The sequence below is a fragment of the Pteropus alecto genome, unplaced genomic scaffold, assembly GCF_000325575.1.
Source record: "Pteropus alecto unplaced genomic scaffold, ASM32557v1 scaffold194, whole genome shotgun sequence".
Lineage (NCBI taxonomy): Eukaryota > Metazoa > Chordata > Mammalia > Chiroptera > Pteropodidae > Pteropus > Pteropus alecto.
Window position 1 is genome coordinate 149775 of NW_006436281.1, and position 13832 is coordinate 163606.

Sequence of the window (13832 nt, forward strand, 5' to 3'; positions counted from 1 at the left end):
TCCCCTCCCTGGGTCCCATTCGGGGTCCCCACCATATGGAAGGGCAGCCTGGGCATAACTCTTTCCTTCCCCGGCGCACAGGACGGGCCTAGCACACAGCAGGTGCCGGAGCAGATGAATGCCTTGTAAGAACTACATCTTAACAGGTTAAGGACACAATTAGGACAAAACGTAGGAATAATAAAAACAGTGACAACAGCAGCAGCATCCATTGCTATTGGAAGCAGCCTATTCTTATGGATTAAGTCACCTAATCCTTATAGCAACCCTGTGAGGTAAGTACTATTATTATTTCTAAGTGACAAACAGGGAAACCGAGGCAGGATACAGAGCAGTTAGGCCTCCAGTCTCATAGCTGTAATAGGGAAAGCTAAATATGGGTGATGGCCTACACTGGATCATTTTAAGGAGATAAAACATTTGAACAGGCATTTAAGCAAATTAAAACACGCAATACAGATGTACTCTGACCAGTGGTTTTATGTACAGTCATGCGCAGCTTAATGACAGGGGTGCATTCTGAGAAATGCGTCGCTAGGCGATTTCGTGGCTGTGATTCTGTGGTCGTGCGAACATCACGGAGTGCACTTGCACAAACCTGGAGGTCTAGCCTACTGCACACCCAGGCTACTGCTCTGCAGGGAGGAAAAATAATTCTCTATCCTTCTGGGTTCTTAGCTGAGACATCCCTGTAACACAAGACAGATTAACAGGAGAAAAAAGTCTAATGACATGTGTACTTCCTGTATGTATGGAAGAGACCCAAGAAAACTGAGGAACTCCTCGAAATGGCTGAAGCCACCACCTAAAACACCAGATTACCAGGAAAAAGCACAATCACCAAGAATAAGGTTGTTATGCAGATTTAAATCCTCCTCCTCAGCACTAAAAAGTTTTCTAGCAATAAAGTGAGGCACACACCCTCACAGATGGAATTTCCCTTACAAATGTAAATGTCTTTTATAAAGGGTCATTTCTCCTCAATTTTAGGAACTGCCGGTGGACCCTTGAACACCAGGGTCAACTGAAAAGTCCTACTATGAGCATGCCTGTGCAGTTCAGATCTGTCTGTTCATGGGTTTATCGTATTTGGGGTGCTGCCCACAGCTCCTAGGCCGCAGACCTCGCCAGCATATCACTACGGTGAATACTGAAGGCCCTGTCGCACAGCGGTATCTGTGCAGTGCACTGAGCTATGCTGAGACGGCCGTGACGTCGCCAGTGTGGCAGTGCCACCCTAATCTTATGGGACCACCGTCACATATGCAGGCAGTTGTTGACTACTGTGATTTCCTGGGTATGAAGGATTTAGGTTAAAAAAGGGGGAAAAAAAAAAATTAAAGTCCAGGACAGGAAAGGGTGATGCGAGCGGCTGTTACGGGGGGTGCACCCACAAACCCTGGTGTGGGAGGGCAGAGTCTCCATTTTGGTAGGAAATCCTGGCTTCTTTAGGTACAGTGGCAGGAGCCTGCCAAAAGCGTCTCCTAGGCCTGCAGCAGCCTTGCCCTGCGTCCACCTGCCCCCCACCCCTGGTCCCTCCTTCCTCAGTTTCCTCTGGCAGCCCAGAGGGATCCCGGTAAACCGAGCCAGCCACACCGGGCCCCTCGCGGCCCCTCCACACCACGGGCATTCATCCACCTCAGGGCCTCGCCAGCCTTTCTGCAGATGGACCAAGGCTTGCTCTGGGCCCTTCGCCACATCTCTGCCCAAGTGTCACCTTCTCAATGGCTCCTTGGTCATTGTGTCTAACCAACAATCCCTCCCCAGCACTTCCTATGTCCCCAACTCTGCTTTATTTTTCTTTTCAACTTATTTTATATAACATCTCCTTGTGTTTATTACGCGTCCCTAAAAGGAGGGACTTTGTCTGGTTCGTTGCTTGGGTGGCCCCAAGGCCCTGATCTCCCTCTTCCAGGCCTTTACCTCTGCTCTTCTCCCACCTGGGGACACCTTTCCCTCTCTACTAGCAAACTCCCGCTCTTTAAGGCAGTCACATGTCACCTCTGTGAGGTCCTCCCTGACTCCCCAGGAGGTCAGTGTCTCTCTTCTTGGGGCCCCCTAACAACACCCGACCATGTGAGCAGTGACTGTCTGGGTCTAGAGACTGGATTCTCCTGAAAGGTAAGACCTGGCTGGCTACCTGTCTCTGTGTCTCCAGCAATACTGAGCCTGAGGCAGCCTCAGGAGACATTTGCTGAATGGCTACAAAAGGCAGAGGAAACATCTCTGCCACCTCTGACTTCACACTACCTACCCTCCAGAGTCTTCCGTGCCCACTGTGACTTCATGCAGTTGTCTGTGAAAGGCAATCAGGTCGTCGTTCACGGCTACCAGGTCTTTCATGTCCACTGTGACTTCCAGGATCACAAGCCCTTTTGCGCCCACCATGCCTTCTCCACCTACGAGACCCTCGAAGCCCAGCACGCCTCCGGCGTCCACTAGACCCTCGATGCCCACAGTATCTCCCAAGCCTCCTGCGTCCTTGAAGACCACTAAATCGGCAATGCCCACCAAGCCATCGATGGCCCCCGACCCGGCCGTGAGCCCGAGCAGTTCCAAGTCTACCAAATGGGCAAGTACAAAGCCAGTCCCTTCTAACCAGCCCAGCGGCAGGTCCCAAGTCCGCAGCAGGGTGAGAACACCTAGCAAGGCCAGCACTGATACCAGGGCCAGCAAAGCCAGCAAGGCTGGCGGGGTAAGACACCACCAGCGGAAGGGCGCACACAGCCGGGGTAGAACTCCCAGCAGGAGGGGAAACCAGAGCTCCAAGAGGTCACCCAGCAGGGCCAGCACTCCCAGCAGGAAGAGAACTCTGGGTGCAAAACGAGGTACTCCCAGCAGGGGGAGAACCCCTACTTCTCAGCAAAAACGGGGTCGGAGGAAGAGTTACAGCCGGCCTAGAACCAACAACCAGAAAAGGAGTGAGAGCCAGCATAGAAACATGAGCAGAGAGAAGAGTTATAGCCCACCAGGAGCCTCGGGCATGGGGAATACTTCCAGGCTGGCTGCAACCCCCAGCAGGGCAAAGAGTTACAGTCCCACCAGAACTTCCTTCAAGGAGACGGGCTGCAGCCAGTCTCCATCGCCACCGAGGAGGGTGAAGAGTTATAGTCAACTGCTTAACCCCGCCGGGGCCTGGAGTTATGACCCATTTAAAATGTCCATCAGGGTCAAGAGTTACAGTATGGGTGGTGCACTCAGCAGGACCCGAAGTCACAGCCGATCCGGCACCCCCGGCAGGACCCGAAGTCACAGCCGATCTGGCACCCCCAGCAGGACCCGAAGTCACAGCCGATCTGGCACCCCCAGCAGGACCCGAAGTCACAGCCGATCTGACACCCCCAGCAGGACCCGAAGTCACAGCTGGTCTAGAACTCCCAGAAGGGCAAGAAGTTGCAGTCGGAAGAGGACCCACAGCAGGGGGAGAAGTCACAGTTGTGAGAGAAATCGTAGCAGGGCGAGAAGTCAAACACGGAAGGAAACTGCCAGCCAGATGAGAAGACATAGCCAGTCTAGAGCCCGCAGCAAGGAGAAAAGTTATAACCAATCTAGAACCCCCAGAAGGGAAAGAAGTCACAGCCAGTCTAGAAGCCCCAGCGAGGAGAGAGATCACAGACGATCTAGAAGCCCTAGCAAGGAGAAAGGTCGCAGACAATCTAGAAGCCCCTGGAAGGACAGAGGTCACAGACGATCTAGAACTCCCAGCAAGGAGAGAGATCGCAGCCGATCTAGAAGCTCCAGAAAAGAGAGATATTGCAGCCGATCTAGAAGCTCCAGTAAGGAAAGAGAACATAGCCAATCTAGAAGCTCCGGGAAGAAAAGATATCACAGCCGATCTCGAAGCTCCAGCAAGGAAAGAGAGAACAGCCGAACTAGAACTCCCAGGAAAGAGAGCTATCACAGCAGAACAGGAACCCCCGGCAAGGAGAGAGATCACAGCCCAACTAGAACCTCCAGCAAGAGAGAGCACGGCCGATCTAGAACCCCCAGCAAGGAGAGAGATCACGGCCGAGCTAGAGCCTACAGCAAGAGAGAGCACAGTTGGTCTAGAACCTCCAGCAAGGAGAGAGAGCGTGGTCGAGCTAGAGGCTCAAGCAAGGAGAGCATCCACAGCCGATCTGGAAACTCCAGCAAGGAAAGAAATCGCAGCCACGCTAAAACCTCTAGCAGGAAAGAGCACAGCGGGTCTAGAACCCCCAGCAGGAGAGAGCACAGCAGGTCTAGAACCCCCAGCAAGGAGAGCACCCACAGCCGATCTAGAACCCCCAGCGAGGAGAGAGTTCGCAGCCAAACTAGAACCCTCAGCAAGAAAGAGCAAAGCCGGTCTAGAACCCCCAGCAAGGAGAGAGATCGCAGCCAAGCTAGAACCTCCAGCAAGAGAGAGCACAGTGGGTCTAGAACCCCAAGCAAAGAGAGCATCCACAGCCGATCTAGAACCCCCAGCGAGGAGAGAGATCGCAGCCAAGCTAGAACCTCCAGCAAAGAGAGAGATCTCAGCCGATCTAGAACCCCCAGCGAGGAGAGAGACCGCAGCCAAGCTGGAACCTCCAGCAAAGAGAGAGATCTCAGCCGATCTAGAACCCCCAGCAAGGAGAGAGATCGCAGCCAAGCTAGAACCTCCAGCAAAGAGAGAGATCGCAGCCGATCTAGAACCCCCAGCAAGGAGAGCATTCACAGCCAATCTAGAACGCCTGGCGAGGAGAGAGATGACAGCCAATCTAGAATCCCCAGAAGTCTCAGCTGGAAGCAATCCTCTAGCAGGGCACAGAGTCCCAGTCGAAACAGAACACCTAGTGAGACACGGAGCCTCTCCCCCTCAAGATTTCTCGGAGCAATCCCAGTCCCAAACCAGGATGATACTGAAGCCAACGCTACCACTTCTAAGGCCGCCTCACCTGGAGAGAGGTCCTCATCGTCTTCTTCCAAGCTGGCGTAGCCCCCAGTCTCAGCTGGCTCACGGGTCTCTGTCATGGCCAGGGGAGGGGACAGGAGACAGGAGCAGAGCAGCAGCTGGGCAGCGTCCCTCCCTGGCCAGCTCTCCACAGCCACACCTCGGCCACAAGTTCTCTAATGCAAGATGTCAGCAGGTAGAGGGATGCTGGACGGGGGAAGGAAAGGCCTGTGGTGACAATAAATTTTTACATAGCATCTGCCTCCCCAGGCTCAGCTGTGTGCTCAGTGCCGGCAGTGAGGCAAAGATGACCCCAGATCTGTCCGACTGCCTGCAGAGACTTGGCTGCAGGCCCTGCCCCTCTGTAGGCCTTAATTTCTCCATCTGGGCAACAAAGCTGTCTGTGGTTCTGATCCAGCAGGGTGGGGAAGGGTAACATTCCAAATAGCACGGGCACCAATCAGAACTGAGAGTGGAATATTGTTCTATGCCAGGCATTAATCCTTTAGTGGCTGGACTGTCGGAAAGTCTGGGGTTGGGGGAGGGTCCAAAGCGACAGTTGGGAGTATGGATTACTTGGTGTAGTGGTGAAATACCAACCAATCCAGAAGTATTTAAGTATTTAAACAACTGTAACGGCTGCACTAGCCTGTGAACATCAGCCCTAGTTCTGTATCAATTTAAACTTTGGCAAGATAGTGTCTAGATCTGCCACATTCTAGCTGTGTAGCTTCAAGCAAAGGACCTAACTTCTCTACTTGTTTCTTTCTCCATACAAAAAGGGCTTCCACAGCTTAATTCATGTACAACCTCATAAACATGTTTGTTGAGACGGCTTATCTCCTTTGTACAGACGAAGAAACTGAGGCACAGAAAGGATTAACAAGTAGCCCAAGGTCACACCAAGTGGTAGGTATGTGAACTAGAATTTAAAGCCACATCATCCTACCTTCCATACAATGAACCTTTGGCTGAAAGTACTTTTCAAAAACTCAGTAGGTTCATTCATATAAATTGCTCACGTGTGGCAGGTACTCCATCAACAGCTGCTGTTACGACTCCCACTCCCGACTCTCTGTGAAGCCCAGCCATCCCAGATTTCTCACCTCTCCCTGTGACGCCAGGACTTTTCACATCTGTGGGTCTTAGCAAATCCTGCTGTTCCTGTCTACAATGTCCATCTTTCCCCCTTGTCAGCCTGGAGAACTCCCACTGACCCTCCACACATCACCTCAAACACAAGAACTTCTGTACTATTATTTCCCAGCTCTAATACCAGTTCTGCTTCTATCAAGAAGCAGCCTCTTAACTCCTCTTTCTCTCCCTCTTCACCAATACCTCCTTACACACACACACTCCCCTTCTTTGTCTCCTTTTGCACTTCCTAACAGGGAGGGCCAGGAAGAACGAGTTAGTGAAGGTGCAGGCAGCCTCAGCTGCACCTCTTACGTGCCAAGGGCTGTGCTGGGTGCTAGGTATACAATGCTGGAAAATACATGATCCCTTTAAAACCAGGGAGTCGAGTTTAATGCTGGGGACTATAGAGAAAAAGTAAGAATGAAGTCTAACAGAGGTTGGGCCATCAGAGGGCTGGCATCAACGGTAGGGGAGCTTTTTAAAGACACCGGGATATGGGCTTTAAGGACAGAGAGAGTCATAACTGGCATAGGACAGTTCTCATAATACCCTATTGCCTGTAGGGCCCCATGTACTTCGGGAATTCTATTTTATGTCAGGATACGGTTGCCGATTTAGTAAATAAAAACAGATGACGCCCAGTTAAATCTGAATTTCAGACAAAGGATTATTTAATCTACATATATTCCATGCGATATTTGGAATGGTCATTTGTTTACCTGAAATGGAATTTAACTGGGCGTTTTCTATTTCAACTGGCAACCCTAAATCAGGGCCAGTTAGGGCCTCCTGAGATTCCAGGAGACAATGCTCACCAGTCTAGCCTACCCTTTCCCAAGCCCACATCACACAAGGCCCCTTCCAGAGTATTCCAGATGTCAGGTGAAAGCATTCCTTGGTGCACAAGTCCCATTCCTACAATGACTATGGCGGCCAAACTGGCTCCCATGATCTTAGAAGGGCATAAATGAGACTCCCTCATACCATGTTGGGGAGACCCCACAATGTCCTGAGCCTATAGCAGTCAACTCCCAAGATGCCAGGGCACAGTAAAGACCACTCCCCACAACACCCTGCGGCGATTCTTCTCAAGATGCCCCAGGTCTATAATGACCACCTTCCAAGGTGCTCAGCGTCGAAGCACTCCCAAGTTTCCAAAAGGCTCAGCAGAGGGTGTCTGACAAAAGGGACCAGCTCGCCGCAAGGAGCTAGGCTAATTCTTCCCTGAATGCTCCAGGCCTATAACGACTAGTGGACCGACTCCCATAACGTTTAGTGCCGGACAACCCGTTTTCCCAGAATGCCCCGGGTCGGCACGGAGCCGCGTGGGGGCGGGGGGGACAGGGAGCCTCGGTCTCGCCCTCAGGCCACCACGGCCCGAGACCGCGGCCGGCCCCGCGGTGACGGGAGCCGTCACTCCCGTCATGCAGCGGGGCCATAGCGCCCGCTTCCCAGCATGCCCCGCGCGCCTGGATCCCGGACACTCACCGGCGAGGGCGGCCCCCGCTCCGGCTCGGCGGCGGCGGCGGCTGCACGCCCGGGCTCGGCGCCTGCGCTGCAAATGGGGTAGGAGGGAGCGCGAGGGGCGTGAAGAGCCTAGGGCGCTTGCGCCGCGAAATGGACCATTCCTGGCTCACGTGTGAAGAGGGGCTCCCCGAGTCGGGCCATCGACCGGGCCCGCGCAGGGGGTTCCGGGCTTTGCCCCTCGCTGTCCGGATTTACTTGGTACAGTCCGCAGCCCGACGGCGCTAAAAGCTGCAGGGCTCGCGCGTGCGTGAGTGGGGCAGGAACGCGCCTTATAGAAGATGGGATGCGCTGGGGGTGGGGGGGCGCCAGTTGGGTCCGGATCCTGGACCTGAGGCCAACTTATTTGCATAATCTTAGCGCGGGACAATGGGAGGCCTCGGGCGCTGGAGTTATTTGCATATTCCCTGGAGAGGCCGCACTCGGGAGCGCAGTGATTAGCATATGTGGGGCGGGGGGCGCGCCTGAGCAAAGCGCTTGCGCACAGGGACTGCGGACTAGCGCGAAGTGGGCAGCCTTGGTTTAGTCGGGATCAGTTTGTGGCCGGAGACCGGGCGCAAGGGCCGGGACCCTTACCAATCTTCGCAACCTCCCACGCCCAACCAGGAGATATATTTAGTGCTCTCTTATGTGTCAGGCCCCGTGTTAACAAGGCAGTATAGTTTCCGCAGTGAACAAGACATACACGGCTCCTAGACTCCTAGACTCATGGCGCCCCAAATCAAAGGAAGGAGATCCACACGGATCAGAGCTACAACCCGGAGCGGTTAGACTTGAGATGAGTGGAGCGTGGGAAACTGTGGAGACCAGAGGAAGAGCCTGCCCTAGCCTGAAAAGGCTTCCAGGAGGTGATGATCTTTAAGCCAAGGATGAATAGAAGCCAACTGAAATGGGAGTCTTTCTGGCAGAGGGAACAGTAAGGGCAAAGGGCCTAGAGGCAAGTACCATGATTTAATTGAGGAAGCGAAAGCAGATAGTATTCCTAGAACCCAGAATTGGGGAAGGGGTCCTATCCGGGTGATGTTAAGAGCTCAGACTTTATGCTGAGGGTATAGGCAGCATCATATCTCATATCTCATATCGTGCTCATCATATCTTGGCACAGATGTCAACCTGAGAGGCTTTCTCCGTTCTAAGATAGCACATCCAAATTTGCTTTAGAGAAGTGAGTGGAGTTGTGGATAAAGCAGGATTGGCCATGAGTTGATGATTACTGAAGCTGGGGTGAAGGATGCATGAAACTTCTTTGTCCTGTTCTACTTCTGTGTGTTTGAAGTTTTCTGTAATAAGTTAAAATAAAAGAGTACACCACATGCTCTTGCTCTGCATTTTATCTTAATAGCAACCTGAAATTAAGTTCTTTTTTCCTTCCTTGCTGATAGTCTGTTTTCCTCATGAAAGCTTCATGAAGGTAAACATAACGTCACCCTTTTTCACTTTAGGACTCCAGTATTTAGAACAGGATCATGTTTCTTCAGGTTAGTGCTGTCAGGAGCACCTAACATTTGCCTGTTCTATACAACATGGCATCTCTAGACCTTTGAGCAGCACTTGGCATAAAGTAAGAGGTCAATATGTTTTAAATCTAAAATTAGAATCACTCATTTAAAATTTAGATGAATGAACGAGGGGCCTGGAATGCCAAGCTAAGGAGCTCTTGACTTGATGTGCAGGTGACAGGGAGGTAGAGGTTTTGAGAAGGGCAGGGACAGGACAAGATATGAATAATTGAAAACTCCCCTGGAGGCTGATGTCCGGGGGTGGTGGGGGTAAGCCAGGGGAAGCATCCAGGCCCTGGGGAGGGTGAGGTAGCTCAGTAGCTACTGAACAGATAAGACTCTGTGACTGTTTGGCTGAAGAAGTGTCCACAAAACAACCCCAGGTTTCTTGGGAGGGTCAAAGTGCCGTTGGTGAGGTAAGCACCTTCTCCTGGCCTCTGCTGTCCACCAGCAACCGTCACACTCCTCTTCCTTCTCTCTCCCTTAGTTCAGTTCCCCTCCCAACATAGTGCAAGTCTAGGCAGAGGGACAGACACACAGTCACCCCAAACACGTGTTCTCTCCTCGGTTTAATGGTGGTTAGTGGGATTGCCAAACCCCTCCCTGTTCCCCTCCCGCCCCGTACAAAATGTGTTTGTTTGTTTGTTTTTTAACAAGAAAAGGGGGCAAAAGCCAGGAATGGGGGAAGGGGCACAATCTGATATTTTCATAGATTTTTGATTTTTTTTAATATATTATATATAAAACCATAGAGACCAGCGCACCCCCCTAAACTCCTTTTCCCCTCCCTGGTGGGGCCTGGAGGAGAGATGAGAAAGGCCCCCCCAGGAGTGGGTGGACAGAGAGACAAAGATGGGTAGGATAGATGTGAGGGAAGGGGAGGGAGCCCAGGAATCTGGGGAAGGAGGATTGGAAAAAGGGGCTGGAGCTGTCTCCCTCACCACCCCCATCAAAGTTATGACACAGACACAGAATCCCTGTTTCCACACCCTCCCCGCCCCCCGCCCCCGCCCTTACCCCCACCGTGCAAACATGGCTTTGCAAAGAGGTGCCCAGAGCTCTGTGGAACTCCTACAATGGCTGGCATGGGGTCTGGGACCCCCAAAGACATCTGTGTTCCCCTTCCCTGCCCACCCCACCCTTCCCAGAATCTGATTCCCTCCCCACAAGACCTGGTTCTGCAGTCTAGGGGCCCTGGCCTTCCCCCGGTTATCTTCCCCCACCCAATCCCTACCGTCCTCCCTGGACTTGGGGGATCTGGGCCTTTGGCCCCTGCCCCCTGGGGGACCCAGACCTCTGGGACCTTGCTTCTGACCCTTGCAGAGACCCAGGCATCTGACACCCCCATCCCTGCCCAAACGTCTGAGGTGTTAGTGGTGGGGGGAGATGCCCACCATCCCAGACTCTGGTAAATGTCTTTGCAGCTGGCAGTGGGGTGGACCCCAGCCCAGGCCGGGGGTGGGGGTGGGGTCAGATGAAGAATTCTTCTTTCCTCTTGTGTCCATCGCTGCCATTGAGGAAGGCTTCTCTTGCTTCTCCCTGCTCATCCAAGCCACTGGCCTCGTGGGTCAGATAGGAGCCTGAGGGGGTGGCAGACCCCCCAGGGCCGAGGAGACATATTTGTAGACCCAGGAGTTGGACAGAAATGTACGGGAAGAGGGAGACAGACAAGACAGATATCAGACGAAGGAAGAGGGGGAAACGGAACACACAAGGAGAGGGAATCAAGTCCAGGGAATAACAAACCGGGCAGAGAGAGAGGTAAAGCAGAATTAGGAAGACTCCAAAAGTTCATGGAAAGATCAACCCTTATCGTTCTCTTGATGATATCCCCTTGCTCTGCTCCCAACGAATCCAGTAATTAGGAAGATAAATCGTTTGACTCAAACCCACGGCCTTAATTCATCTTCAACGTTTCACCCTTTTTAATCCTGGGCTAAAGACCTGCCTACCGGCTTTGGGAATCTTGGTCTCAGGTGCCCCAGGGTTTCGAATCCGGGCTCTAAGCCCCGCCCCTTTCCGAATCCCACAACCAACCACACCCGCGGCTGAATTCAGACACCGCCCCGACTCACCCTTCTGCCGTACGGAGCACCAGACCATGCCCACCAGCACACATATGATCAGAAACACCAGTAGCGCCAGGATGCCGCCCACAATGGCGTAGGGCACCGACGTCTGAGCCTCTACCACCGCACCGGGGTCTGCCAGAGCGACAGGACGCAGAACCGGGTCATCAGAGGACCTGCCAATCTGTTAAACCATTCTGCCCACCACATCTAAATCGCGCCCCTTAACATGCCACGCCCCTCAAATTACTGCCAAGTGGTGGACCCTTCCCATGGCATTCTTTTCCTGATGCTCCTTTTCTTTGAATAATGCGGCTTGGTACACGACCCCAGAGTCATTCTGCTAATACCCGCTCTGCCTCCTTCCTTCACCCCACCTCCCAGAGAACAAACAGTACATCTCTTTTCTTTTGACTGTTTCTTCCTCGACGGAACCTCAGGTCAAGTTCCGTCCCATCTTGTCTAAAACACAACAGGTATTTAAAATGCTGAGCTAAGGCCCAACCACTTCCAAAATTCCTGCTCCACCGTCATAAGAACTAAACACGTAACGCTTATTTTATGCTAGGGGCCGTTCCAACAGCTTTATATATTTAGCTCATATATCTTTACAACCCTATGAGATAAGTGCTATCGTTTATTTCCACTTTACAGTTGAGAAAACTAAGGCGTAAAGTTACGTGCAATAGGCTGCTGCAGAACCGGCGAATCAGAACTGATCAAATGGCCTGATCAGTCTGGCCCCAGAACTATAAGGACTCGGTGGGCTGTTGACCCCCTGGAAACACTTTGCACGGGCCCCGCCCCACCCAGGACAAAGCAGAGATCCGGGAGGTCCGGCCCCTGCCGTGAACGCGTCCCGCAAGCCCGCCGCAGCCTGCCCTCACCGTAGACCACTAGCACGTAGAGCGCCCTCGCGTGGCCGTGCTTGTTCGACGCCTCACAGGTGTAAGTGCCATTATCTGCTGATACTAGGCCTGGCAGCGTAAGTGTCTCACCGACCGCCTCGGCCCGCTCTGGCAAAGACTCATTCCCGCGGTTCCAACGAATCTGATTTGGCCTGAATGGGGGTAAAGTATAGTGAGAGTCAGGGACGCAGATGTCAGCACCCAATTCTGACCTCAGGAATCTAGATATGCAGCATCTTCAAATAAGAGTGTCCCTGCTGGCCCTTTCCTTTGGAGATTCCTCGGCCCCAGAGCTTACCTGGGGTTCCCCGTCACAGCACACGTCAGAACCAGAGTGTCTCCCTCCCTCACCACAGCTTGGGAGGCATGGATCCGGGCCGTGGGTGAGTCTGTGGGCAGAGATGAGGTGGGAGAGTGGCCGTCAGGGTCATCATGCGTGTCTAGGAACCTTCCCGGGGGCGAGCGGCTGGCGTTGGGAGCCCCCCAACCCCGCCGGCTTCCTGCCCGCCGGGCACTTACACTGCACGTCCAGCACGTACTGAGTCTGCTTGCTGTGTCCGGAGGGCAGTGCCTGGTTCTGTGCTTCGCAAATGACGATACCGCCGTCGTCCTTACGGTCCACACGAAACCGCACTGTGCTCGCCACGCTCCAGACCTTGCCATTTTCCTGGCTGCTGCTCACACCTGCCACGCCCAGGCGGGGCACCTTCAGGCCTGGATTCTGGCTCCGCCCCCCCGGTGTCAGTCCCAAAGCAGGCTATTTGCCAAGCTGCGCCCCTAACCCACAGGCCTCGCCTCTTAGGTCCTCCAAACCACTCCCCGCCCCGAACCCAGTCCACGACCCCCATGTGCCTCTTCCCAAAGCTCCTCCCTTTTTAATTCCTACGTCCTCTCATCTATAAATGAATTCAATAGCTGCATATTGAGTGGCTGGTGTCTGCCAGAACTTGTGCGCACTTCTCCAAGCCGCGCCCGCATACAAACCAGCATTTCCTAAGCCCCGCCTCCTGGAACCCCGCCTCCTGGAACCCCGCCTCCCCTCAAGTCCCGCCCCTCGAGGCCCCGCCCCCACCCTACTTCCGGTAATACCTTTCAGCTCCTTGCGGTCCCGGTACCAGCGCAGGGCAGCGACTGGGCGGGACCGCGGAACCAGGCAGCTGAGCTCCACCTCGCCGCCCTCTACCGCCTGCTCCCGGACCTCCACCACGGGATTCTCTGGGGCCACTGGTGCAGGGAGAAGCGGGGAAGAGAGAGGTGAGGGGAGGCACCGATCAAAGTGACCGGTCTGTGAGATCATAGGGATCAAAGGGAACAAGGGTCCCCGGTGGCAAGGGTCAAACACAGAGGCCAGAGGTCAGGAAGTATTTGCTGGGGCTAGATGTCCAGGAGGTTAAAAACAGCCAGACTCAGGTCTCAGGATAAGGGATAAGCAGAGGAGAAAGGAGGGGAGGGGATGGGTTTCAGGAGGGGGAGGCAGTTACCCAGGACGGTGAGCGTGGCAATCTGGTGGTGGGTATCCTCTGTGTAGAGCTGGCAGAAGTAGCCCCCCTCGTCTTCCAGGCGGGCATCTGAGAGCCGGATCCGCACCCGGCGTGGGGAGAACTCCTCAAGCTGGAAACGCTCGTCCTTCAGGGCTAGAGACAGTGAATCAGAAGGAATGAACTTAGGGAATCCCAGCCGCAGGAGTCCCACCCTTCCTCCGGGAGCTTAGAATCCAGCCTTCTGCCTCTTTTCTCCAGCCATATTTATGTGTCTAAGGTGCCAACCTAGTTGTTCCTTTGGGGACGCAGAATGATTCAGGCAT

At 53.7% G+C, this 13832-nt stretch overlaps 3 protein-coding genes and 2 long non-coding RNA genes across 7 annotated transcripts in view; 3 read left to right on the forward strand and 2 right to left on the reverse strand.

The window, feature by feature from the left end:
- Positions 1–7798, reverse strand: part of ZNF428 (zinc finger protein 428) — a 17847-nt gene extending 10049 nt beyond the window's left edge. For 2 of the 3 annotated variants that reach the window (XR_003046264.1, XR_003046265.1), the window contains exon 1: positions 4896–5027. Coding sequence is in view for 1 of the 3 variants with exons in the window: in XM_006911773.3 (XP_006911835.1) it covers positions 4896–4971 (76 nt within the window). In the remaining 2 variants the exon portion in view is untranslated. Of the gene's footprint in view, positions 1–4895; positions 5099–7516 lie in introns of those variants that run through there. The other variant, XM_006911773.3, reaches the window with a different exon arrangement.
- Positions 2120–4936, forward strand: SRRM5 (serine/arginine repetitive matrix 5). The gene is made up of 2 exons (XM_025046696.1): positions 2120–3966; positions 4207–4936. Exons 1-2 carry the CDS (start codon positions 2342–2344, stop codon positions 4934–4936), a joined length of 2355 nt encoding a protein of 784 aa, XP_024902464.1. The 5' UTR covers positions 2120–2341.
- A 238-nt stretch (positions 7799–8036) lies between the features above and the next one.
- On the forward strand, positions 8037–8865 carry LOC112479661. The gene is made up of 2 exons (XR_003046267.1): positions 8037–8400; positions 8658–8865. It is a non-coding gene; the product is annotated as an uncharacterized LOC112479661 (long non-coding RNA).
- A 738-nt stretch (positions 8866–9603) lies between these two features.
- The window catches only part of CADM4 (cell adhesion molecule 4), a 4765-nt gene continuing 536 nt past the window's right edge, over positions 9604–13832 (reverse strand). The window contains exons 2-8 of the mRNA XM_006911840.3: positions 13510–13662; positions 13118–13252; positions 12548–12712; positions 12327–12417; positions 12008–12180; positions 11127–11255; positions 9604–10631 (exon numbers count right to left, since the gene is read on the reverse strand). Of these exons, the coding sequence (XP_006911902.1) occupies positions 10522–10631; positions 11127–11255; positions 12008–12180; positions 12327–12417; positions 12548–12712; positions 13118–13252; positions 13510–13662 (956 nt within the window). The 3' untranslated portion in view covers positions 9604–10521. The remainder of the gene's footprint in view (positions 10632–11126; positions 11256–12007; positions 12181–12326; positions 12418–12547; positions 12713–13117; positions 13253–13509; positions 13663–13832) is intronic.
- The window catches only part of LOC112479660, a 2785-nt gene continuing 2097 nt past the window's right edge, over positions 13145–13832 (forward strand). Inside the window, exon 1 of the long non-coding RNA XR_003046266.1 lies at positions 13145–13282. This is a non-coding gene — a long non-coding RNA (uncharacterized LOC112479660). The remainder of the gene's footprint in view (positions 13283–13832) is intronic.

Coding starts and splice junctions, on each gene's coding strand:
- SRRM5 (XM_025046696.1), top strand. CDS start 2,342: ATGTCCACTGTGACTTCCAGGATCACAAGCCCTTTTGCGCCCACCATG. Junction 3,967..4,206: donor AGAACCTCCAGCAAGAGAGA/GCACGGCCGATC, acceptor CCCCAGCAGGAG/AGAGCACAGCAGGTCTAGAA.